Here is a 26396-nt window from a genome sequence, read left to right on the forward strand (position 1 = left end):
AAGTACAAAGAAACATAAAAGTTTACTACCTCAGTGAATGGAAAATGTTTTGTACCTGTTTAATAATATGCAGTACTGACCGTGCTTTATCAGTTATTTTTAATTATGTTACTCTAGAATGTTTTTTTCCAGATGATAATTAAGAAACTAATAAAAAAAATGGTGCCAGGTACCACAACAGTAGCAGAACTTTGCTGTTTTCAGGGCACTTTTCTTTTCTTTTTTTTTTTTAATGGAATGTGGATTTCTATAGTTTTGGTCAGATGACTGCAAAACTTGGAAAAGCTGATGCTCATATTGATGCATAACACACTGCTATTATTGGTCTTTTTATATAAATATAAATTTTGAATTTTTGGAAACCATGCTGTCAACTTTGGAAAAAGTTATCCCAGTTTAACCATGTTGAATTGAGATTGTATAGAAATTAACAGCCATAGTGGTCCAGAAACGTTAACTTTTTTTCCATTTGTACAGGGGTAGAGCATTGTATTACTAAATATGTAGTCTCACCTACATGGATTTGATTACAGAAACTAATAAAGTATCCTCTAAATAAAAAAAGTTCACCTATATTTTCATTTTACAGATGAGAAAGGAAAAGTATTGCATTCAAATTATATAATTTCCCAGGATATGGTCAACGTGTTCTAGAACCCAGGTCCGCAAATTTCTATTTCAGAGTGCCTGCCACACCCCTATTTTGTTTCTCAAACAGTGTTTCTTCTAAGAGTCTTGAGCACTCTCCTTGTCTGGACATTCCCACAAGTTACTACAGCAAAGGCAAGATTCAAAAATGAACTTAATCCCTCAGTATAAACTGGCAAAAATTCTTCTAATATCAACTTGGAGTACAAATTTTCTGTCTTTAATCCATTTTGTGTGGAGGACCACCTGGGCGACTCTCCTTGAAAAAGGATCAATTGTCTCCATTTTGGCTGAGCCTGACCTGTATTTCCATGTGTTGATATATACAGAGCGGGCTAGGACTTTTCCTTATCCCTTCAATTGGCTTTAAGCAATGCAAATTGGCCCAGCCAAGGTGCTGATGGTAGTAGTCTTTAAAGATGGCAGGCGTTTCCCACCTGTGAGTTGGAATGAGGCAGAGGGTAGCTGGGATTGAGACTGGAGACAGAGGCTGTGACCTTCTGGAGTTTGAAAGATAACACATCAGAGCTGAAGCACCAACCCCAAAACATTAGATACTACCTCAACTGTGGTATGCAGATTACTCTTTCTGCATGTTCTTCTCTTGCATATGGCAGAGGTGATTTCTGGCCTCCTACCTAGCCCAGCTCATGGCACTCATGTACTTTCTGCCACTCTCAGGGTGACTTATCCTCAAGTCACTCCTTTCTTCACAAATGAATAAAATCCAGGTTCAGTCCTGGGCAGAGGCCTTTGTTCTGGAGAGCCATTATCATGGCTGGACTTCAGACCCCTTGGCTCCCCGTAACTACAAATACGCCTTAGTGTCCTTAGTCTCACCACAGATTGCACTGGAAGGGGCAGACTGGAATTAACTCACTAGAATTCCTATAACTTTTCATGGGATTAAAAATGTAAACTTCCTGGGCCACAACGAGGACAGGAAAGGGCTCTCTATAATTTTGGAGACTCTATCCTTAAGAAATAGTGTCAAATATAGAAAGAACTATAAAAGATGATCCATGTAAAGATGTACTTTTCATGCTTATTTATAACTGCAAAACTCAAATACAAAAATGACAAGTAAATTTGGGAGAAATCCATTAAATGGGAATCTTACTGCATCGTTGTAAAGTAATACATATGATGATGAACGGCAACATGGAAACATTTCCACTATAATGATACTAGGGGGAAAAAATAAAGTCTTATATGCATGATAATAATTAACAGCAAAAAATATTAGATATTCTGGGCCTGTTAGGCATGTCTATCATCCCAGCTACTCAGAAGACTGAGACAGTTTGCAAGTTTAAGACCAGCTTAAGCAACTTGGCAAAACTGTCTTAAAATAAATTGAGAAGGGCCAGGGACGTGGCTCAGCAGTAGAACATTTGCCTAGCATGTATGAGCCTCTGAGCCTCTGGTTCAATCCCAGTATGACAAAATGGGGAAGGGGGTGTTAAATGAAGAGGAAAAAACACAGGGATAATGTTATACCAAAATATTCACTGTATTAGAATGGCAGAAGTGAATGGCTTTTTCTGTACTTCCCTAATTCTGTGGTTTGGTTGTATTGCTTTAATTCTAGGGAGAGAAAAATCATTTCAAAAGATAAAATAGTGCAAAGGCTTTGCCATGAGGGAAGCACTTAAAATATTAGAAGTGAACAATAAAAGAAACAAAGTTATATATACAATATATAAAAGATCACTGCAAAAACTATTGAATAAAAAAAGCAATTATAGTATGAAAAAGATTCTGGACGATCTTCTGACCATTGTTCTCTGTGTTGTCTGTAATGTTATACTAATATACAACTTATGTCCCTGACTATTCTACTCCACCTCAACCCAGGCCCATTCATAAGATTATTTTAAATTACTTCACTACTCTAGAACACTTACACCAAGACGACCACACTGGAATCAGCCCAAATGGAAACACTTTATTCTCACCCTCAGGCACATTCAGGATTTAGTAATCAGCACTAAGTAAGTACTACAATACGTATGTTTAGAAAGAACCCACACCAGGGAATAAGGAGCTATAGCATTGAAGAAATCATGAAACATGTTCAGAAAAACTGTACTCAAAGAATCTACATTCCAGACAAGAAGTGTTATATATATTATAACCCACTTCATTCTCATAAAGTCAGTAAAATATTATTTCCATTTTAGAGATGAACCCAAGGTTTAGGAAACTATAAATGACACTAGAGCTACTAGAAACAATGTAAAGAGTGCATTCCTAAGAGCCTAAATAACTGTCTCTCCTTACATAACTGCCTTAGATAATTTCCAAATTTGTCTGTAATTTGGTCCTACCAACCACCTAATTACTTCTGTTCTTCAATAGGAACCACGGGCTTCAATCTGGAATGTTCCCTCATTTCTCCTCTTCTCACCCTACCCACTCAGACACTTCATGTGCCTTCCCACATCACTGCATCTATCCAAATTTGTTGACTATCTGCTAAGTACAATTCTAGAGACACAAAGACAAACAAGACAAAGCCCCTAACAAGAAAGATCTATGGATTTATTCAAACTTTATTTGAAATCTGCGTACTATGTGTGTGTGTATGCATGTGTATGTGTGTGTGTGTGTGTGTGTGTGTGTGTGTATATATATATATATATATATATTTCAAGGTGCAATAAATGAATATGAATCAATTTGGGCACCACTTCCCCTTGATAAGCTATTAAGCAAAGCCTATCTAGATGTGATGGCACACCCCTATAATCCCAGCTATTAAGGATTCTAAGACAGGAGGATCACAAGTTCAAGGCCAACTTGAGAAACACCACAAAACCTGTTCTAAAGTAAGATTTTTTTTAAAGGCCACATGGCTGTAATCCTGCACTTGGGAAGCTGAGGCTGGAGAATCACCATAAATTCAAGGCCAGCCTGGGCTACATAGTGAGTTCAAGGCCAGCCTGGACTATAAGACCTTATATAAAAAAAAAAATAACAACAACAAAAGATAAAAAGGGCCGGGAATATGGCTCTGTGATAGCGTGCTTGTGTAGCATGTGTAAGGCCCTCAGTGCAAGGGCCAATACTGAGGAACAAGGGGGGGAGGGGGAGCTGTCACTTGGCCCTAATTACCTCTCTATAGGTTTAACAGAGTCCTCTGATCTTGGGAGGTGAAAGGCAAGAGTCTAGAACACTGTACCTGTGGCCCACAGTCGTCATGGATAAGGCAAGATAACAGCCAATGGGCATGCTTGCTTTCACAGCCTTCAGGAGAGGATGAAACATGGGTGACTCTGCCATGTCAGGCACCGTGCTAGAGAAGGGAACAGCTGGACATTTCTGCTGTATTCCATAATCATTTTTGTGCAGTTTTAACCTCAAGATCAGATTCCAAGCCCATTGATTAAATGAGGTCTCAGGAGTTTCTCCGTATCGAACAATGCTGGCCAAATAGGAAACCTAAAACAATTATTTATTTTATATCACAGTACTTACATACAAATTAAATCAGTAAACTCATCTCTCATCTCTTTTTGTGATCAATAATGTCTTTGAAAAAGAATATACTACTTACTGGCCTTCAATTAATGTTCGTTATAGTGCATTAAAGCAATTTCTCATTCAGCTAACCACTTCCCCTTACCATCTAGTCACTTTGTAAACCTGATCTTAACTCAAGCAAAAAAGAAGTGATATAAAAGTTAATACCCAAGAATGATGTGCTGATAAGTAAGTTTCACAGTTGGGGTAAGGGGTATTATTTACAGCATTTGCCAATATAAGTGGTATAAAAACTCACAGTGAAGCCAGTTTTAAGCTACCAATAGTTATTTTAACAACCCAGCTTGCAAAATTCCTAAAAATTTAACAGTTCTAATCCAGTATGAGTGAGCTTTGGCACATCACTATAGATCAATTCAAATTCTGTAACAACAAAATGATTATTAAAAAGACTACATTTAAAAGAAAAGGTCTTTATCTAACCATTGAAGCCAATTTTAATTATTTTAAATTTCCAGGAATGTTCTTAGAAAACCTAAGGATTAACACTGTAACTTCTGCCAGGCATGGTGGCACACGCCTGTAATCCCAGGACTCTGGAAGCTGAGGTAGAAGGATCGTTGCAAGTTCCAGACCAGCCTGGGCTACAAAGTGAGCTCAAGGCCAGCCTGAACTGTATAATGAGACCCTGTCTCAAAAAGACAAAAAGAAAAAAAATACTGTAACTTCATCTCCCCAGGGCATTTTACAAACAAATATTTATGTTCTCAATACATAAGAGAAGGAAATACCTGCTTCATGCTTTCAGAAATAAGTCCAGCGTATGGTTTCTGTGCAAGGTACTTCTGATAAGCTTCAAGAACCATTAAGGCCACTTCAGCATGGAGTGCTTGATCCAGATGAAGGGTACCCTTTCAAGAGAAGAATGATCACAGACCATCTTATGTTTGTTTGTGCTTTGTTTTTGTAACTTTGAAAGAATTAGGCAGAATAATAAGAGATGGTCTTGGGTACAGAAGCTAAATGTTCCAAAAATCATATCCCCTAACGTGAAGTTATAAAACAACAATAGGGGAAAAAATGAAATCTAAAGAGCAGTTACACTGCACCAAATAGGTCTGAGTCATCCCCTACTCCAGCCATGAAAAAGCTATCTTTGAATGAAATCTCCCACCCCAAAATAGAATTCTGCAAAGACTTTGGGATATAAGTTAAGGGAATTGCCAAATATGAAAATGCTTATTATTAATTAAATAAAAAGATATTTAATAGATTAAAGTCTACATTCCCTTTTCCTGTTCCACTACTAATGAAAACTTCAACACTCAACAGCACAGAAAAGATACTCCTTCAGGAACCTGAGGTTGTCTATGGAATTTCTCACCCAGCCTTTGCAACTTTTGAAAAATCCACATCCTAACCATTCCACAAAAAATAACATTTCCAACTCTAGCGGGGTAAGGAGACTGTCACAGAGGAATCTTCATGCAGCTTTCTGAGAGTGGAAAGACCGAGAATGTGAAGGTGGAGAACAGCCCCTGTGGCTCGTACCCATGAGCACTGCGGTGAGAGCAGACCCAGATGAAACCACAGACAATCCCAGAAAATCAGGAACAAAAATCCCAGGCCTCATTCTGAACAACAGGCATCATGTTAATGCAAACCCCACAAGACAGCTATGAGGATTTTATGACTTGCTCAGAATAAAAGCTTGCAGATAGTTGTAAAGGGCTGGATTCTCCCCAATTTTCCCTTTAACATGTTAATATTTTCATCAAGGAGCTAATTAATAAGGCCTACAATTGGCAGGAAAGGTTTTTAGCAATCAAAATCACTTGACACAGCATCTCTGGAGACACATAATATATAACAACCTTTAATAATAAACCAATAATAACTGCAAAATCCAGTAATTAACATGTGACAAGAACTGTCCTACATGTTTGCAGATCCTCACTTGTTAAATCCTTACAATAACCCTATGAGGTAGACCTATTAATGCCAATGCTTACAGACGAGCAATGGAGGCCCAGACCATTGAGGAAGCTTGCTGAGGAAGTATCCTGGTCACATAACACAGAAGTAGTAGAGCTGGGATGAGAATGAGACAAACTGGCTCAAACTCAGGCTCATCATTAATGGACAATGCTTTAGAAAACAACTCTGGCAATGACATGCAAGACAAACTGCAGGAGGAAAAGAAACCAAGGGCAACAGAAGCAATTAGGAGGAACTACAGTAGCTAGCCAGAGAAAAAACAAAAAACACAAGTGAGCTAAAATTAAGGGAAAAATTTTCAACATGGAACAATGCATCTTCATTTAGAGGATGTTCACTGTACAAATCAGAATTAAAGAAAAGGTCCTAAACTCAGACAGCTAAGAGAATTTGTAGAACTTACAAATGATACTTAGAAATGTTTGAAAGGTTTTAAGAAAATGCTTCCTTAAAATAGAATCTCCAGTTCCTACAGAACTTTTTAACACATACCTGCTCAGTAAATCCCCAATTCAGTCCTTCTAGAATAACACAGGCCAGCTTATTCTTCACTGCTGTCAGGTTGTGATTCAATAACCAGTCCCGAATCACAGCTATCTCAGAAGCAGAAGGTTGCCAAAGATACAAAGGCAACTCTTTAAACAAGTATAAAGAAACCTTATTAAAAGGGAACAATAATAATTAAAATCAGGTCAGAGAGACAACCCCATATTGCCATAATTCATTTTTAAACTGTTTATAAATGTTTTTTCCAAGAAGAAATGAAGTTTTTTACACTAGTGAAATAAAAATTATAGATAAGTAAAACAAATGGGCTCAAAGCTATGATATACCAAAAGCACACTTAACAATCTTTTCTAAATATCAATAATTTTTAATATGTAAATTGATATGCTTCAGTTTAGGCAAAGCCAAGGGAAGGTCATCATTTTACAAAAAAAAAGCACTTTAGTTATTTCTTCAGTGACAGTTAAAAGATATTTCTATTTGGTTCAAAGCAATCTGTAGGAAAGGGTACAGGGTATAAGAAGTGGATGGATATACACATGAAATGAGATCCATCCAACTAGATGACTTAAAACTGGATTATAGGTACACAAAGGTTTATTACACTATTCTATATTTACATACATTTGAAATACTCCATAATTTATTTTTTTGTTAGTATGTGTTTGAAATACATGAAATTTACATTCATTTTGGGGGACTGGTACTAGTATATAACATATCTTATCATTTTTGATTCCCTTTTTCTCCTCTCCCTATCCCTAACCCTTTCTTTGAACACCTCATGCTACTCCAAAAAGCATGCCTTTACTTTACTCTTTATAACTGGGCTTCTCATATGACAGAAGTTAAGAGACAGTTTTCTCTGTCTGATTTCTCTTAAGTTTTTTAAATCTTGTTTACAAAAGGTCAACAGTAACTATTTTTTTAGTTAACCTATCTATGTGTAAAAAAGAAGATAAACCTGGGTTCATTTAATAAAGTTTGCTTTAAGGGAAATTGATCAGAAGAGAAATATCATTGCCATATGTTAAATTTCAATTCTTCTAGTAACAGTCCTCTTCATTTTTACAGTGCTAGAAATTGAACACACAGACTAGTGCACGCTAGGTGAGCACTCTACCACCGAAGAACATCCCCAGCCCTTTTAAAAAATGTTTTATTTTGAGAAGGGGGAATCTCACTAAATTGCCTGGGATGGTGTCAAACTTGCAATCCTCCTGCATGGAGTAGATAGAATCCTGAGTAGCTGAAACTACAGGCAATGTGCCACCATGATGTAATAGCCACATTATTTTAAGCCAAAAGGAGCTAGTAGAATTAATTATAGCATGTTTTACTTGTCCTGATATCCAAATATTTTCATTTCAACATAAAATTGCTACAAAAATGATTAAGATGTATAAAATTATTTTGTTCATACCATGTCTTTAAACCTCATCAAGTACACTTAGAGCATATTCCAATTTGAACTAGTCATATTGTAAGAGCACTAGAGGCATAAATAAAATCTGAATGATACTGTAACTGTTAAAAGAAATTCAATCTGTTATCAAGAATTCCCACAAAGCCAGGTGTGGTAGCACACGCCTGTAATCCCAGCACTCGGGAGGCTGAGGCAGGAGGATCATTGTGAGTTCCAGGCCAGCCTGGGCTACACAGTGAGCTGAAGGCCACACTGAACTGCATAGTGAGACCCTGTCTCAAAAAAAAAAAAAAAAAAAAAAGAAAGAAAGAATTCCCACAAAGAAAACTCCTGGCCTAGATTTCACTGGTAAATTCTATAATTCAAAGACTTAAGGGGAATCTTGCAAAAATTATTTCAAGGCAGAAGAGAGAATGCTTCTCAACTCATGTATGAGTTGTAATAACATTACACCCAAAATATAATAATGATAACAAAAAAATTATAGATCAATTTCCTTCATGAATACGTGCAAAATTAGTATCAATTCAAACTCAGCAACAGTTAAAAAGGATTATATGTGATCAAGTAGTTTTTCACTCCATGAAACAGTGATGGTTCAGTATTTGAAAAATGAAAACTTGAAATGTGATAGGCAACCAGTCAATGTAGTTCATGACATTAATAAAGGAGAAAATTCCTAAAATTATCTCAATGGATGCAGAAAAAGTCCTTAAACATGCACTGATTTAAAAATAGCAAGCCAGGCATTGTGGTGCATGCCTATAATCCCAGAACTTGGGAAGCCAAAGCAGGAGGATGACCATGACAAGACCAGCTTGTGCTACGTAGTGAGTGTAAGACCACCCTAAATTATACAGACAGACTCTGTTTTAAAAATAATAATAATTTTTAAGGCCAGGAGTGGTGGTACCCATTTATAATCCAGGCAATCAGGACACTCAGGATTGCTGTAAATTTGAGGCCAGCCTGGGCTACAAAGTGAACTCAAAGCCTGCCTAAACTTAGTGAGCTCAAAGCCTCCCTAAACTTCATAGTGAAACCTTGTCTCAAAAAAGAAAAAATAACAACTATTATTTTTTTAAAACAGTAATAATCTCAGTAAACTAGAAATACAAATTTCTTGGTCTAATTATATCATCAAGGAAAAACCTACTGCTGACTGGCTTAATGGTAAACTTTTTTATTGCAGTGATGAAGACTGAATCCAGATCTTGAGCATGCTGGGCAAGTGGTCTGCCCCTGAGCTATACAATCTCAATCTCAATGGCAAGGAAAGAACATTCACCCTTACAACTACTACCATTCAATACTGTAATCAAGGTTCTAGCCAAAATATAAAGTAAAAAAAAAAAATGAAGGCACAATGATTATAAAGAATTAAGAATTCTAGTAAGAATTTTTTCAATAAAATAAGATTTATATATTTTTAAATATATTGATGCTTTCACTGAAAATCAAAAGAAATCTCTGATTTTACTTGATGAGATTATATGAAAAGATACATGGATTTCACTAATAATTTCCTCAGAAGTATACTAATCTTTAAAATCACTGAGTAGGCCAAAGGAAAATAGGACATGAACTTGCAGATTGTCAGCAAACACACCTCTAGGTTTTATCCTCTAGGATCTCCCATGGAGGTTGGTCCTATTCAAAAGCTATCTAACCAAGAGCAATCTCCATACAGGATGTGTTCTCTCATGCCGGGCCTCTAGAACAGAAGGTTATCTTCAGGCATACACCAAATACATCAGTGAAAGTTCAAGGACCCCAGCCACAGCTCATTCCCAGGCTGTGAAGCTAGAGTGTGAATCAAGGTAGCCCAAAATCAAAGCCATCATTCTTTATGTTGAAGGCATAAGGGGCACCAAAAAGCTCAGCAAGTTCACAGAGCAGAAGAAAACTACACAGGGATAGTACAGGCATATTACACATGCACTCCAAAAAAATCTTGGTTTCTATCTTTACATTTACTATTAAGCATATTCCTGGATGCAGTTTATCACTAGAAGTACTGTGCCCAATTAAAAATGTATGTAGTTGTTGTCAAAACCAGAAAAACAATAAGAGAAAAACATCATGAGCTCAGTCAAGCTAAGGGAATGTGACTCAACATATAATTCCCCAGCCATAGGGTTCACCTATTTACATGAATTATATCTCAATAATGCTTTTGAAAATTACTCTGAAGATATCAATATGTAATACAACAAGCATTGTTAATTTCCTACCACTTTGTTTGTAACTCTGTATTGTCTGTACTGTTCTTTTGCTATTTTGTAAAAGGCTGTCTGTTAATGTTTTCCTCCTTTTATTTTTAAAATAAAAAAAAGAAAATTACATAAAGGTTGCAAAAGGGAGTGACAAAAATAAACTACAACTGTGTCATGTTCAACTTAAATTATTAGTTTTAATTATTTTTACATGCAATACTTTTTTTTTTTTTTTTGAGATAGGGGCTTGCTATGTAGTGCAATCTGGGCTTAAACTCACTATGTAGTCCGAGTTGGCCTTGAACTTGCGGTAATCCTCCTGCTTCAGCCTCCCAAGTGCTGGGATTATAGGCATGCACCACTATACCCAACTAATACTTTTATTTTAGAAATGTACTACTTTTACTTTTTCACTGGAATGATTTCAATGAGGCCTCTTTCTCAATCATAGCTATTTTCTCCAAGTATAAAATATAAAAATTATGAAAGCAAAGCCAGGTATAGTAGCATGTGCTCATAATTCCAGAACTCTGTAAGGCTGAGGCAGAATGATCTCAAGTTTGAGCACTGCCAGGACAATTTAGCAACACCCTGTCTCAAAATAAAAAATAAAAATTATAAAAGGGCTGGGGATATAGCTCAATTCTCAGTATCAGGAGGGAGGACATTAAAGAAATCCAAAGAAATTATGAAATAAAAATTCCTAATTAATGATCATCTAAAAGACCTGTTATTGAGGAAAGGTGGGAAAGTCAATTCTGAGGAGATTTGAGAGAATCAATCCAACTTTTAATAAGCAGCAGCTAATTCCATGTTGGCATGGCACATGGCACAGAGCCCAGCACACAGTCCAAGTTAACATCAGTTCTTTCCTCTCACCACTTCCTAAAGTGACACTGTCATTCCCAACAACCTCCCAAATTCTGCCACTGCTCCATTACTTCAAGTTTTAAAAAACGACAACAATGACAACAGTTTGTGCGCTTACCATTCCAACCTGGTCAATTGTTTCCTGAACTCTATCCAAAAGGATAGAAATGATCTCAGGATGAACAGCTGTGATGGCCCCCAGAAGCTCTCGACCAACTTTTGAAAAAGTCTCTCTGGTGGACAGACTGACGTAAGATACCTAAATGGGGAGTAGAAGGAGAGATGGTACTTTTAATACCGATTATAAATCAGAACAGATTTCCATAGATTTTTTTTCAAACAAAACAAAAACAATCTCACACTGAGCCTCAGTTCATACTATATTCAGAAAGATGTCAGAACTGCAGACAGAAAACTAACAGCAAACTGGGAGGTAGGAGGAAAGGGAGTGCAAGAAAATGTCAACTATTCATAACAATGGCATCAAGTGCTGGATTAAAACACATATCCAGCAGGTCATGGTGGAGCATGCCCGTAGTCCCAAGGACAGGGGTATCAGGCAAGGAGGACCACTTAAGGAGTCTGAGCCCAGCCTGGGCAATATAGCAAGATACTATCTCAAAAGAGCAGCAATGAAACGGTCCCTTCAGTGTGAAAACTTTCCTGGTTTTTAGGAAATCACTAAAATGATGAAAATCAAAATGCATTTCATGGAAATACATTATCTCTCCTACAAAATAAGATCCTTAACTATAAGAGCTTCTAAAATATCAATGTTAACCAATTCCTCTTGAGCTATATCTTTCCAACTATAGTTTATAACCCACTCAAGTTGATGGTTAGCATCTTAAAAATATAATAAAATAGAATGGAAAAATAAAAGAATAGAAAAACTTAGGAATGCACTATAGGCCAGGCGTGGTGCCACAAGCCTATAATCCCAGCACTCGGGAGGCTGAGGCAGGGGGATCGTTGCGAGTTCGAGGCCAGCCTGAGCTACAAAGTGAGCTCAAGGCCAGCCTGAACTGCATAGAGAGACCTTGTCTCAAAACAACAAAAAAAAAAAAAAAAAAAATGCACTATAGGGTAGATGTGGTGGTGCATGCTTGTAACCCCAGTTACTAGGGAAACTGAGGCAGGAGGACTGCAAAACTGGGGCCAGCCTGGGCAATTTAGTGAGAACCTGTCTCAAAATAGAAAGGGTTGGAGATGTAGTGCAGGGCTACAATGCTTGCCTAGCATGTGAAAAACTCCTACTTTAATCCCCAGTATTGTCTCTTCCCCTTCCCCAAACAAAAAATGCATCATAGGAGATTTTTCTGTTCCAATAACACACATAGGGTCAGAATGTAATATACAATGCAGTTTTACTGTGATTCTTGGTCAAAACACTGGAAAAACTATTCAAGACCGTAAATACTACTTCCACAGATCTTAAGAATGCCATTTAACATCTGTAAAAATACATTTCTTCCTAATTTTCTCAGACCACGAAGACAGTCTGGAATTCCAGATCCATCAAGGTCTTAACCTCATGTCTGGTTACAAAGCGTAAGTATCAGAACAGTGTACTTGAACTTGGAAAAAACTTTAGGTCACCCAAGTCTGTCATTCTCAAGGCAGAGTACTGGGAAATGATGATAAACTCAAGGAGAATCTCCTTTCAACATTAGAGAATGAACTATGCAAGGGTCTCATCTTAGCCTGTCATTTTGTAGATGAGGAAGATAAAGCCCACAGTGTTGTTTCCTTTTCTTTCCTTTCCTTTTTTTTTTTTTGTTTTTATTTTTATGTTTTTTTTTTAAGAGAGAGTATATTAGTCACTTTCCCTTCACTGAGAAACAGACCCACAAGTCAGAGGAGAATTTACTTTAGCTCACAGTTTCATCCACAGCTGGGCTCCAAGACAGAAACATCGTGGTGAAAGTGCCTGGGTCTCAGCCTCCCAAAAAGCTGGGATTAACAGGTGTATACCACCATGCCCAGCTGTAAGTTTTCTTTTCTAATGTAATACAGGCAATTCATAGCAGAATTAAACCAAAACTCAGATCTTCCGACTCTAAATTCAATATTCTTTCCACCATATCATTTAAATTGGTTTGTAGACTCAGTTTCCATATTGCTGGTAGAGGTGCAGAAATGGAATTTGGAGAGGGTAAAAGGTAGACAGTGAGAGCAACAGTATAGAATCTACAAATGCCAGACTGTGCCACGTTGTCTAGTCTTAGGAAAACTCATGCAGCAACATAAACAGATAGTAGAGGGAAATAGTATAATTCAGGCTTTTAAAATTCCCTATAGCAGGGGCTGAGGATTTAGCTCAGTGGCACAGCGCCTGCCTGGCAAGTGCAAGGTCGTGAGTTCGATTCCTGGTACCGGAAAACAAAACAAAACAAAACAAAAGAATTCCCTAGAGCAAAACAGAGTTTCTTTGATTCTCTTAAGCCATAAGCCATACTTTTAAAAAGCCATACCAAAAGAAACAATTGGACAACCCAAAAGAAAACATGTAATTTGTAAAACTTCATGTTCTAACCTCATATATCTCCAGAACAATAATTTTTATGAAGTCTTCATCCACATTGGTTCTTCTGGCCTGAGCCATCTGAGCAAAGGTAGTTAGAAGGCAAATTTCTTCTGAGCTATTCATGGAAGAAAGATACTTCTCAAAGTTGGCAAAATGTTCTGGGTCTGTAAGTTTGTACCAAAAAATTAAAGTGGAGAATGAATAAATTATATATTTCAGTTACTCTTCCAGAGAGAAAGGATATTTAGAAATATTTAAAGACACAAAAGATCTTCTACATGTATCAAGAAGAATGCTGGAATATGGTCCCTGAAATTCCAGTGAACTCTAAATGTAATGTAGCCTCTGAGGAGACATTTAACATCTCCAAACCTTGGTTTCTTCATCAATCACAAAAGGTTATTCCAGAAAATTAAATGATATGTCACTGGTAAAGTGCTTTGTTAACTACAAAGCACCACCACTGTCATCAGATGAATCTTCTTCAAAGGCATACTGCTGACTTTACAAGCAACCTGAGGTCCTACAGTAATTGTCAATCACAGGAATAAAGACACTACCAATGAACTGCCTCAACTAGCCAGCGACATAGTAGAGAATCCCAAATAAAAGATACTGGCTTATAAATGAACAGTAGAAACAAAAACTAGTCACAACCATGACTGAAATACTGACCTATATAATGTTCTGTCTAGCTTTCAAAGGTTGCTATAAAAACAGTATTCTGTCACTAGGAGACAGTATGGACTTTGTGATACATAACAGAAAACGAGATATTGCAAAAAGAAAATTTTAGAAAGAAAAAAAAAAGTCCATTTATGAAATATATTCCCCAATGGAACTTTTCACAATAAGAAGGTAACAAGCCAATATTCTTTTCATATGTTTACAAATTTGTAGCACATCAAATTTCCTGTATTTTAAAACAACTCCATCGTGCACTTATCAAACCAATTTTCATTTCCTTTTCCCCAATTTGATTTATACAGAAATTATTACACAGAACATTGTTAAAATAATGGAAAATGGAACTATCATTCTAATGTAGAATGTTTTAAGGTACATTCAAGGGAGAGACCTTACATTTTGAAGAATTCTATGAAAAGAACAAATGGGAAAGAACTTTCTAATTAGCTTTTGAAACATTATGCTAAGAACTAACAACATAAGCACTTACACATTTATCAAATTTGCTTACGATTCTACTTGTAGTCACAACGCTGATCATACTAGAAAAAGCTAAATTAAATCAGGCCAATTTTTAATAATCACTGCTGAGAAGCTTACTAATTAACAGCTAAAATTTTTTCTTTTGGAACTGTGATTTCAGAATCATTTTATCTTCATTACCACAGCTGAGAATTGACCATAAGGAATATGAACTACAAAAATTTATTAAAAACCAAACATGCTGGGAAGGTAAAACAAAAAGCCTTAGGCTTCCACAAACAGTAAAAATTAACTCTACTTCAAAAAAGACATTTAAGATTTAACAAATGAAGCCTGTCATGGCAGCACACACCTGTACTCTCAGCACTTAGAAGACTGAGGCAGGAAGATTACTGCAAATTCAGTGCTAGCATGGGCTACAAAGTGAGTTCAAGGCCAGTCTGGAACATATAGTAAGACCCTATTTCAAAAAAGAAAAATAGTATGATTGAAAAATAGCAAATTAGGGCTGGGGATACAGCCCAGGGGCACAGCACCCGCCTGGCAAACATGAGGTCCTGAGCTCGATTCCCAGTTCAAAAAAAAAGTGAAAAAATAGCAAATTAAAGCAGGAGCACTAAATGCAAAACCCCTCAAAGTTCAAACCTAGTTAGGCAAATGAAACTTCTCTACTGTGTCCCAGTAACCGGTGTGCCAACTGTAAAGGCCTTAAGACTAGAGAAAGTAAAAGGGCTTTAGGAGCCTAGAATCAAAGCAACAGCTTCCAGTATAGGACCTGAAGCTCCATAAGGCCAGGCTGGTACTTCATCCTCCTGGGCTAGAATCACTTCAGTTGCAGTGCACACAACAGGGGCATTGCAGACAGTTAAGTACTCAATAGAGGAAGACGGCTTTGTGAAGAGACCTAGCCAAGATGAAACTCTGTAAGGTGGTGCTGCTGACCATCCCTGCCAAAGGAAAAGTCTGTTTGTTGTGTTGCACTGTTTTACTTCACGTTAGCTGCCAAGGAACAGACAAAAGCTGTGAAATGCTCTTACCTGGCTCACTCCAACTATAGGAACAATCTAAATCTAACGCAAGCACCTCCCCAGCACAGTACAGAAAAATTTTATGAAGGAGAACAACATAAAAGAGTTCAGATTACCTCTGTAGAAAAAGAGTAACAAAAGTGGATTCATGAAGAACACTAAAACAAATGCGGGGAGGGGCTGGGGGGAGGACGATACACACCCACACCCACATACAAACAAAAGTACATCAATCTAGAAAGGGAAAAAAATTGAAGACAAAAAACCATGAAAGTCTGCAAAGACTACTTTGAAAATAGCAGAAGTTCAACAATTTTTAAGATTTTTTTAAAAGTTTACAATTTTCTTTTAAGTGACATACAGGTTTAAAACTCTGGAGAACAGAATCAATTTTTGGTATGTCTGAAAACCCTGTTAAGGTTGGGAATGATGGCACATGCCTGTAATCTCAGCATTCTAGGAGTTGCTGAGGCAACAGAATCTCAAGTTCAAACCCAGGCTGGGCAACTTAGTGAGGCTCTATTTCAAAATAAAAAAAATTAAAAATTAACAGAAATTTTAAAAAAGCCTGGAGATGTAATCAGTATGAAATAGCTGGCTATGTTCTCCCAAATTTTTTAAATATACAAGATATCATATCCAAGTAAATAGTCTAATTTTTTTCAACACTGTAACAAAAGTAAATAAAACACCTTATAGTTCAGTGTTTTCATGAGATTAGAACTTTATCAGGTTTTCACCAAAATTAATTATCTTAAAGTAAATTTATCTACCTCTTTACCTACTTTATAAAACAATACAACTTATTTTTTAAAACAGCAAAAAAAAGATATTAGTGGAACAGCTGGCCACAAAACTTTAACAAATTTCCAGACAATTAATATATACTTGTTAATCTGACTAGAATAATTTCATACATACAAAAAGTTCACTGTTGTGTTTACTGACATACCATCCGGGACTAACCAAATTTAGATTTTTAGATATGCCAGCTTCTACCTAATAAATCCCAAAACGAACCAGTCCCTTGAATTTCAAAAACAGCAGAGTAACATATTCTCCTAGTTCCCCTAAAAGGAAAAGGAAAAAAGCCATGAAGATGCACACAAAGGCAGGGAAAGCTAAAGCTGCCTGCTCTGGCAAAGCTGTACCTTGGAGCTGCCTCTTGCACTCTGCAGGCTGGGGGGCAGAGCCAAGCTGCTGCAGGTTCCCATGCTCCACCTGATGCATGAGGTAGAACAGCTTCCAAAGCATCTGTGCAGACAGTGTCCCGAAGGGCATTTCAGACATAAAAAGCCAAATGCCAAGTCTGTGTTTTAAAAAAGGAGAATTTTGAATATTAATTAGCTTCACCATATTAAGAAAGCAGAAACAAACCTTCAGTTCTTACAGATAAAAAGAAATTTTAAATCACTGTGCCATAACTTTTTTAAAATGCCTTGGTCATAAGCACCTTAACAATGAATAACAATAATACCAAATACTCATGAAACATTCAGTCTACACCAGGTACTGCTCTGATTTTCTGATGGCAATGTCACATATATATGAAATACACACACACATGTTAAGTATTCTTTATCCAATAAACTTGGGACCAAAAGGGTTTCAGATTTTGGATGAGGGGAGTGGAATGTCTGCACATGTATAGTGAGATATATCAAGCATGGGACCCAAATTTAAATCCAAAATTCATTTGCTTCATATAAACCTTATCACAAAGCCCTGCAAGTAATTTTATACAATATTTCTGGTGCACCTGTTTTGATTTCAACCTATCACTAGAGATCAAGTACAGAGTTTTCCATGTGTAATATGTTAGCACTAGAAAGTTTCAGCTTTTGGACTTTTTCAGAGTAGGGTATTCAATCGGCATATAGTATCAACTCATTCCATTCCACCCTAATTAAAACCAAGGCAATAATTATTGGTATTATTCCCAATTTATACACGAGAATACTAACACATAGAATAGAAGGCAGAGATGGTTTTGAATCAAAAATTCTCTTAAGATCTGCAGTACTATACCTAGATGGGATGTGTGCTAAGCTGTACACATGTTCACCTGTATATGAACGCATAAAGACATATGAGTAGTGGAAGAGAGGAATGAAAACCATCCAGTGGCTCCTCACTGATCACTGAAGGAAGTTCAAACTTCTTAGTCCTATATTCAAAGGTTTCCACATTACAGCTCTGGCTCATATTTCCAACCAGAATCTTCTCTGCATTCAGAATGTTAAAATATACTGACAAGCCCCTACACCTCCAGGCAATGTGCTAGATTCAGGACACCTTCGTCTGAACTCCACCTCAGCACTACAACAGAACTCCATTTATACCTGATTTTGGCATTATCATACCTTCCTCTAGTTATTCTCACCTTGGAAAGAAAAGTCCCGTGGAGACTGTATAAGATAGATTCCTAAGCTCTACCTAGAGATCCTGATTTTGTAGGTCACAACTGGGGCCCATGAACTTACATCTTTTACATTCATACTTGGTGACTCAGACTCATGCTTCTTTTCCTTTTCTATCTTTTCTGATACTGGAGACTGAACCCAGACCTCATGCATGCTAGGCAAGTGGTAGATCTTCCTGCTTCAGCCTTCTGAGAAGCTGCAATAATAGGCATGTGCCACCAGGCCTGGCTTAAGACTTTAGTCTTAAACCACACTGTGAGAAATACCTTAGTGTAATTTACATACACAGATTAGCGTACAAATAACTTGAGAGCAAAAACCAAGTTTTGTCCCATTTTTATTTTAACCAAGGACTTGCATTTTAATTATGTGCTAGCTAAAAGCAGTAACTCAGAAATAACTAATACTTAATACACTAAGACTTAATAGATGTTTAGTAAAATTTCATGTGAATATTTTCACTTTTAAAGAAATCTTTAAAACAAACAGGAAGATATTCAAAACTATTACTATATTTTGAGCACAGCTAGAAACTGACAATTTACAAAGGAAACAAGTTTATTAAGAGAAAAATAAAAAATATATGAATAATATTTGCCTATTCTTCATCTATGAATCTAGGCCAGCTGCACTGGCCCAAGCCCACAGTGACCTAGAAAAGGAACAGTTAGACTCCTGAGTAACACGTAAAGAAACTGTTCTAAGGCTTCTGTCCTCATGTGAAGTGTTAGGATGGTTAATTAATAAGACAGAACACTTCACATGGGATATGATGCTGTAATATAAAAGATCCCAAAATAATAAAGGGAAATTATACAGGCCAAAAGAGTAATGTCACAAAACACAGCATAGTTCAGACTATATGGCAGATATGTAATAAGTGTGGCTTAGGTTTTTGTTCTCTGCCTTTTGGTTTAGTTTGGTTTTAGGCTAAGAGAATCATCATTGTCAGGGGCTAGCCCACATCTCCTAGAGAAGAAAGAGCACTGTGTTGTGGCAGAACCTGATGCTACACTTGAGGTCAGAGGCTCATGAAAGGCAGTGAAGATGCACAGCTGTATCCCCGCCTATTCCTGAAATATATCCTGGGCTGAAGGAAGCAACCCAAACAGAATTATCAGAAGACAACAAACATTTATTTACACATCAAGGTGAGACCAAGAACCATGTGACATTTCTGTATTGTAAAGCCCTAACAGTAAGATGAGCCAATCATATACCAAGTGCTGTACTAAGTATCTACTGTGCCTCAGAGTAAGCATGGAAATTAAGTCTGCAATAAAATTCATTTTACCCTGCCCTAAAAGGTCAGGGGTAGCAAAACTCAGATATCGGATTTGAGTTATTTTAAGACAGAAAAAAGCCTGAAACATCATTTCAGCCTACAAGGAATATACTACGGATAGGGAAACTAAGGGTCAAGGATTTGCCCAAGATAGGAAATAGATGAAAAACACCAAGACATTACTACAGAGACCCTCTGTAGTCAGTGACTTTCACTCTAATCTTATGTCTCACCAGTTATGGTATGTCTTACCTTTTGGCTTTCAGCACATGCAGGACAGCTCTCAAAAACAGCTCATCAAATTCAACCTGTAGCTTCTCCATGGAATAGGGCTGTAGGGCCACTCCCATGCCTTCATTATGGCTCACGAACTGTGCCCAGTGGTCACTCACATAGCCAAGGGTCATCCTGAGCATGAAGAAAGACAATTCAGAGCTTTTCATTCACTCACCAGTATCAGCACCTTTACCTCACCTTTGTAACGTTAATGCATTTGAACACATATTTTTTGAGCACCTATTACCTTCCAAGTTCCAAAGGTAATATAATGGAGGAAAAGGAAATAACTTCCCTCCTAAAGCCTGCACTTACTGAAAAGCAAACAGACAAAGTAAAATACAGTCTGTCACACATCTGCTAAGTGACAATGAGAAAAGCAAAGCAGGAAAGAGGAATAAAGTATAACTGAAGATGAAGGAATGTGCAGGGATAAGGGGGATACCTGGGAGTAAGAGAGGTCTCACTAAAAGGAACACATGGAAAAATGTTCTGCAACTGAAAACTGTAAGAACCTGTGATAAATACAGAGAAAACAAAAACAAAGAATAATCATAACACTATAATATTAAAATACGTAAATATTTACATAATAATGGGCCCCAGTTGTGACCTACAAAATCAGGTGGAGCTTGAGAGTCTGTACTTTACAGAGAGCCTCCAGATGACTTTTCTGCCGACTTCAATGTGGAACCACTAATGGAAGTTATGGTAATGCCAAAGTCAGGCACGAATGGAGTCCTGCAGTAATGCTGAGAATAGATAAGGATGTCCTGCTCCTAAGAATACTGATCTTAAGACAATAATAATGTCTTTCTTTTGAGAGAATAAAATGACAAAGCACAGTCTTCATAAGCATGCAATCATACAACATATATATGGGCTAAAAAACAAATTTTATATGTGGTCTGATTTACGAAGCACAATCAGAAAATAAATTACTGAATGGACTTCTGATAACAAATAGACTTTCAGCTTTTAAGAAATTAATCTCCAGGTCACCAGCCACCCCTCCTTCCACAATCCCATTTTCCTTACCATTCACCAAAGGCTTGTTTCAGACCTTAAAACTGATATTCAGCCTTTGAGGAGAGCCTTTGAGGTAATCCTTTACCTGGCCTCATAAAGCTGACAGATACATAGCTAAAATAAATAAAAGTCTATTTGTTTTAAAAACAAATGTAGGGAAAGAAAGTTTTATAGTTTTATGGATTTTTTTTTCTGGGCGAGGTTGGAAAAATTAACAGCCTATATATACACTACAAACAATGATCCAGTAAAGACAGTTGATGAACAAAAAAAGGGTGGGGACAATACCAAATTAATTCAAACAAAAGCGGTACATATTTTTAAAATAATAGAAAATAAAACTATCAATTCACTTTTCACCCAAATACTACATAATACTGCTTACCCAGTTCAAATATAACAGCCACTGATTAAGGCTTTGCAATTACTAAAATGTTATATACCATAAATTAGAGAGAAAACAAGAAAATAAAGACATAAAAGAGCCATGATGAATTTTCAACAGCTAAATTTCAATTCCAAGGCAAAATCTGGGAGGTAGACAACACTTTAAGAATGCAAAAGCAGAAAGAGCCTGTGTTTGCCTTGACCCTTCTCTCCAGTTCAGACTTCAATTCAGCTGCAGCTCTGAGGACCTTAACTCCAAGAACAACTGCCTAGTAGATCAGCTGAAGCTGAGATAATTAACCAAATATTTTGACTGAAATGATTCATGAAATTCTGTCTGGTAGATGAAAAGGAAAAAAATTATTTTATGAAAAAAAAGACCTAAGTATAAAATGCCAGTCATCCCAATTATGCAATACCTACATCTAACCAAGGTAAAAGCAAACAGAGAAGAATGCACCAACAACACTATCACCTGATCATATAACCGATGCGCTTCACAAACTGCCTATAGCGTGCTCTGTTAAAGGTTTCCAATCCCACAGCCAAAAGTTCCACTAATGAGTTGGCAAAGGCAAAAATTTTCATCATCTCTTGAGGTCTAGTTGTTTCAGGCAAATAATCACCTAGAAGTTAATCAGGTAAAAGGCAAAAATTATAATTATTATGAAGAACAGTGAAGGATACAGATGTTAAGTATTTTAATGAGGAACAAAGCCAAGATGGAAAGGAATTAATGATCCTTTTACTTGAAATAGTACAAATATAAAAAATAAGATATTTAAACTGGGCAACATGTAAACTAGTTATCCTTCTCACATTTAAGCACTAAGTGGGAAATTAATAAGCATAAGAGAAAGGAAATCTACAACACTAAAACAGGAAAACCTCAATCAGGAGCCTACACAAGAAGCAAGTCTGGATGCTTCCTATGTGGAGCTTGCCATCACTACATTTTATTTATAACAAAAGAAATTGGTCTACCTTTTGCTTTAAACCCAAGAAGATGCTGAAAGAGTTCATGAAATGGAAACTGTGATAAAAGGATAACCAAGTCATCTTCATTAAGGAGAATCCAACTGGTTTCAGGGTCTTCATCCTAAGGGAAAAATGCAAAGTCACGTCAGCTGATCTGATCAGATCACATTATGGTCTGGAGTTAGAGGAGTTAAATTATCATACACGTGGTAGGTATCCTTATGACTCCTCATGGACTTTTCCTCTGTAGGGGACAATGACTCTTAGCATATCATTTTAAGATAGAATAATTCTAGTCTTAATGCAAGTCTCAAAATGTGTCTTGAGAAACATCCCGGAGGGGTTGTAAAGAGTTAACTTTGCAGTCCTGACTTAGCCCTGGAATGCTTCTCCAAAGACAAAGAACACCAGGGCCCAGATAACCACCTATGACCCTGCCTGGGTTGTTTCATCCCTTCCATGGCCCTAGATAAACACTGTAACCATAAAGCAAATATATGGTTATCTAAAGGGGGACATATAGAACAGAGCACAGAAAGTATATATCATTGTGGTTGGGCTCATGACTGAAGCCTGACCCGGTTACATGGCACAAAGAAAACAACATGTGGCCAGGGCTACAACATTCCTTTCTGTTACCATGGAAACCAAAAATGTATATAACCTTGGAACAAAGACAGGTCCACGCCCACTTCCCTGACTTGCAAGTCGGGATGAGAGGTGACCGGTCTAAATAAAAACTTTGTCTGTTCTCTTTGTCTCTTGCGGAATACAGCCCGAATTTTTGCCGTAACACCTCCAGGACAGATTTGCAGCCTCAGTTCCACATAGCTTGAAAAGGCTCTGAAACTGCCAAGCACAATTTCATATGCATCTGGATCATGTACCTACTTCAAGCGCTGAAACAGCTCTTGAGATTAGCTCTTGGAAATTAAATTTCCACCCCAAAGAAGATACACACACACAAGAAAAAAACCCTAACGTGCAAATCCTACCTACAGCTCAATGCTGTGGTAACACCAAGTAGAACTTAAGTTATTTTCCCTATGATTTTCTTTCCCCAAAACCAAGGTCTACTGCAGTACTCAATGGATTTGTGAGGAAGCAATTAACATTTGCTCCAGATGACTAAAGTTCAGCTGTCAATTAGTGCTGCTGAAAGCAGGATAAAAATATCAGAGATCACAGACAGAGATTATCTAGGGCTGTCTTTGGGGTCTTTTTGTTTGATTTAGAGCCCTAAAGTCACCTTGGAAGCCAACTTAATTTGTGTCCTAAGACATACTACATTTAAAAGAGAAGGATGTAAAAGATCTGGAGTGAATATCACACCTCAATTTCAATAAACAACTAATGTAATTCACTCACCATTTCCTTATACCATTCATGTTTATCCCCAAATAGATGCTATGATTTAGACACCATTTGTCCCCCATGGTTCCTGTGTTGGGAGCATGGTCCCAGGATCCAGTATCGGGAGGTGAAATGGAACTTTAAGCAGTGGAGTCCAGTAGCAGGTCCTTAAGCCTCTCAGGGTGCTGCCCTTGGAAGGAACTAAGGAAGTTCTCATAGGACTCTCACAAGAGGGACGTTATAAAAAGAGCAAGCTAATCTCATCCAGCTCTCTGTCTCAATGTTTTGAGATGTGATCATTTTTCCTCCATACACTCTACTCATCTGATCTTCCAGCTTCCAAAACCATGAGTTAATTAAACTCCTTTTCTTTATAAAACTAGCTTAGGTATTTTATTATTGTAATCTAAAACAGACCTATACCATGTCCAAAATGCCTAACAAACTCTCAGAAACTCTATTCAGAGCACTAGTTCTCAACTCTGGGTTTACGTTAGGATTTTGAGGAAGGTAGTGCAACATCTGGATGTCTGGATTTGGGCTTGGATAAAGGTGTAAGTTGTCTAAACTATTCTAATATACAGCTAATATTAAGAAACCACTGTTCTACATAATCCAGAGTGCCTTCCTCCCCACAGCTCTTTCTGATTCAACAGCATTTCTTTTTTTTTCTTTCAACAGCATTTCTAACTTTCTCATCGACTCTTAAGGTCTCAAACTCACTCAGTATTTAGTGAGTGCTAACCAAGAGCAAGGTACCAATGTAAGGCCCCTAGAAACATGAGTATCCGAGACCAAATGCAAAAAACCTACCCCTCCTGCCCTAAGAAAGACCGCTCTGAAAAAACAAACCACTCCACTATAATCATTTTTCCCCCACTACAATCTTTAAAGGACCATACCAGTTCTGAAGAAGCTCTCTTCAGGATGGCTCATTCTCTGGCAAAGGTGTTTGCATTTCCACATCATTTACCACTTACCACCACTTTACCACCTACTGCAAGTCTCAGGAGGAGTAAAACAACTGTGAAGGAGGTACCCACTTCTGAACGAGCACTTGGCAAAATACAGACAAAACCCTCACAGCTACTATTGTTGCCATTCTGAGAACTGTTCACTTCCCACAAAGACAGGAAGATTCTGTAAATCTGATAGGTGAGTATCCTAGATAAGAACATCAAATCAGGATCTGGACCAGAAAGAAGCACTAGGTCTTCTGATAATTGGCTGCAGGAAAAATTTCTTACAAATACACTATCCACATATACAGTAGAAAAATAACAATCATTATCTTGAGAAGCTGGATTTTGGTCATTTTGTTATTGTTGTCATTCGGATTTTGGGGGTTTGCTTTTGGTTTTTTTGGAGGGGAATTTTGGTCATTAAATTCTCATCAAAAAATAGAGAAAACTAGCTTCTATCTTTCAAACAAGAAGATCCAAATAAGGAGTTTGTAAGTGTTAAGGTAGACTCTTCAGCCAAGCTGTTCAATACTCAGACTTGGACTATCTGTAGTGAAACCTCAAACTCCAGAAACTTTTAGTATATAATAGAAAATACTCATAGAAATTTCCCTTAGTATGGTTGAATTTCACTCCCAGGTTTCTCCTCCCAGGTGAACAAAAGGCTATTCTACAGAAGTGAGCAGCACAGCACACTGGCTCACAGCAGTGGCTCTGGAGGCTGCCCGTTTAATGACTGGATGTCCTGAGACAAGTTACTTCATCCCCCTGCACTTCAGCTTGCTCACATGTAAAAAGACAATCACACAACAGTACCTTCCTCCTGAGGTTGATGGGAGAATTAAATGAGATAATATGTGGAAAGTGCTTAGAGTAATACCTGGTACACAAGAACAATTCAAAAATGATTCATCAAAGCAATGCAGACACATTACCTCTTCTCCTCCCTCATCTACTAGTGTCCAGTTCCCAGATGCAGGTCCTGAAGAGGATGGCTTCCACTCACTGGGCTTCATGTGGCACATAAACTCTGCTCGATTTCTGAAGGACAAAGGAAATGACTCCAATTGCATAAACACAGAAAGCCCCCTATGAGTACATCATAAATCTCGTATGCACCCCAAAGAAGATTCAGGTATCAACACAACTTCAAATACTTTAAATGAATAAATAAGAACTACTAAAATCAAGAATACTAAAACCTCACTAACTTTGGTAAAGATATCACAATTCTGAATTAGTAATAAAGCAACTGCACAAAAGCAGTTGCACTAATAAGTTCTCACTCCACAGGGATACTGAATACATACGGACTTCCAGGAGTAGTGGGGCATGCCTATAATCTCAGCAATCTGGGAGACTGAGGCAGAAGGCTCTCAAGATCAAATCCAGCCTGGGAAACTTAATGAGACCTGTTCTCCAAAAAAATAAAGTTTCAAGAGCTGGGGCTGCAGCTCAAGTGATTACAGCACTTGTCTAGCACAGGTTCAGTCCGCAGTATATGAATGAATGAATGAATGAATGCAAGCAAGCCAGACAGAGAGACAGACAGACATGGATTTCTACAGTACCTTCACTCAAATCAGCCTTACAAAATATTGCTGGGGAGACATGTTTAGGCAATGTGCTTTACTGAATAAAAAAGATAACCCACAGGTATGCACAAGCTTGTTTAAGCCCCAGAGTAGATATCAATGCAGAACATCTGTGAGTGAAATCCTACTACTATATGTTGGAGATGCCTCTGTACACAGACAGTAACAGAGAAGAGGAAGGAAGAATTCCTGCCAGCCAGCTTTCTCAAGCTGGATCTGATGAGCGGGTATA

General features: G+C 37.4%; 1 protein-coding gene across 2 annotated transcripts in view; it reads right to left on the bottom strand.

Annotated features, from left to right (window-relative positions):
- Epg5 (ectopic P-granules autophagy protein 5 homolog (C. elegans)) overlaps positions 1 to 26396 on the bottom strand; it is a 109342-nt gene that overhangs the window by 58107 nt on the left and 24839 nt on the right. For both annotated transcript variants that reach the window (XM_013510404.1, XM_005372862.2), the window contains exons 7-16: positions 25505 to 25610; positions 22261 to 22375; positions 21752 to 21902; positions 19837 to 19992; positions 17028 to 17185; positions 13688 to 13842; positions 11270 to 11410; positions 6625 to 6789; positions 4926 to 5045; positions 3833 to 4092 (exon numbers count right to left, since the gene is read on the bottom strand). In XM_013510404.1, coding sequence (XP_013365858.1) covers positions 3833 to 4092; positions 4926 to 5045; positions 6625 to 6789; positions 11270 to 11410; positions 13688 to 13842; positions 17028 to 17185; positions 19837 to 19992; positions 21752 to 21902; positions 22261 to 22375; positions 25505 to 25610 — 1527 coding nt within the window. The remainder of the gene's footprint in view (positions 1 to 3832; positions 4093 to 4925; positions 5046 to 6624; positions 6790 to 11269; positions 11411 to 13687; positions 13843 to 17027; positions 17186 to 19836; positions 19993 to 21751; positions 21903 to 22260; positions 22376 to 25504; positions 25611 to 26396) is intronic.

Source organism: Chinchilla lanigera, unplaced genomic scaffold (assembly GCF_000276665.1).
Source record: "Chinchilla lanigera isolate Chin_1 unplaced genomic scaffold, ChiLan1.0 scaffold00001, whole genome shotgun sequence".
NCBI classification, from domain to species: domain Eukaryota; kingdom Metazoa; phylum Chordata; class Mammalia; order Rodentia; family Chinchillidae; genus Chinchilla; species Chinchilla lanigera.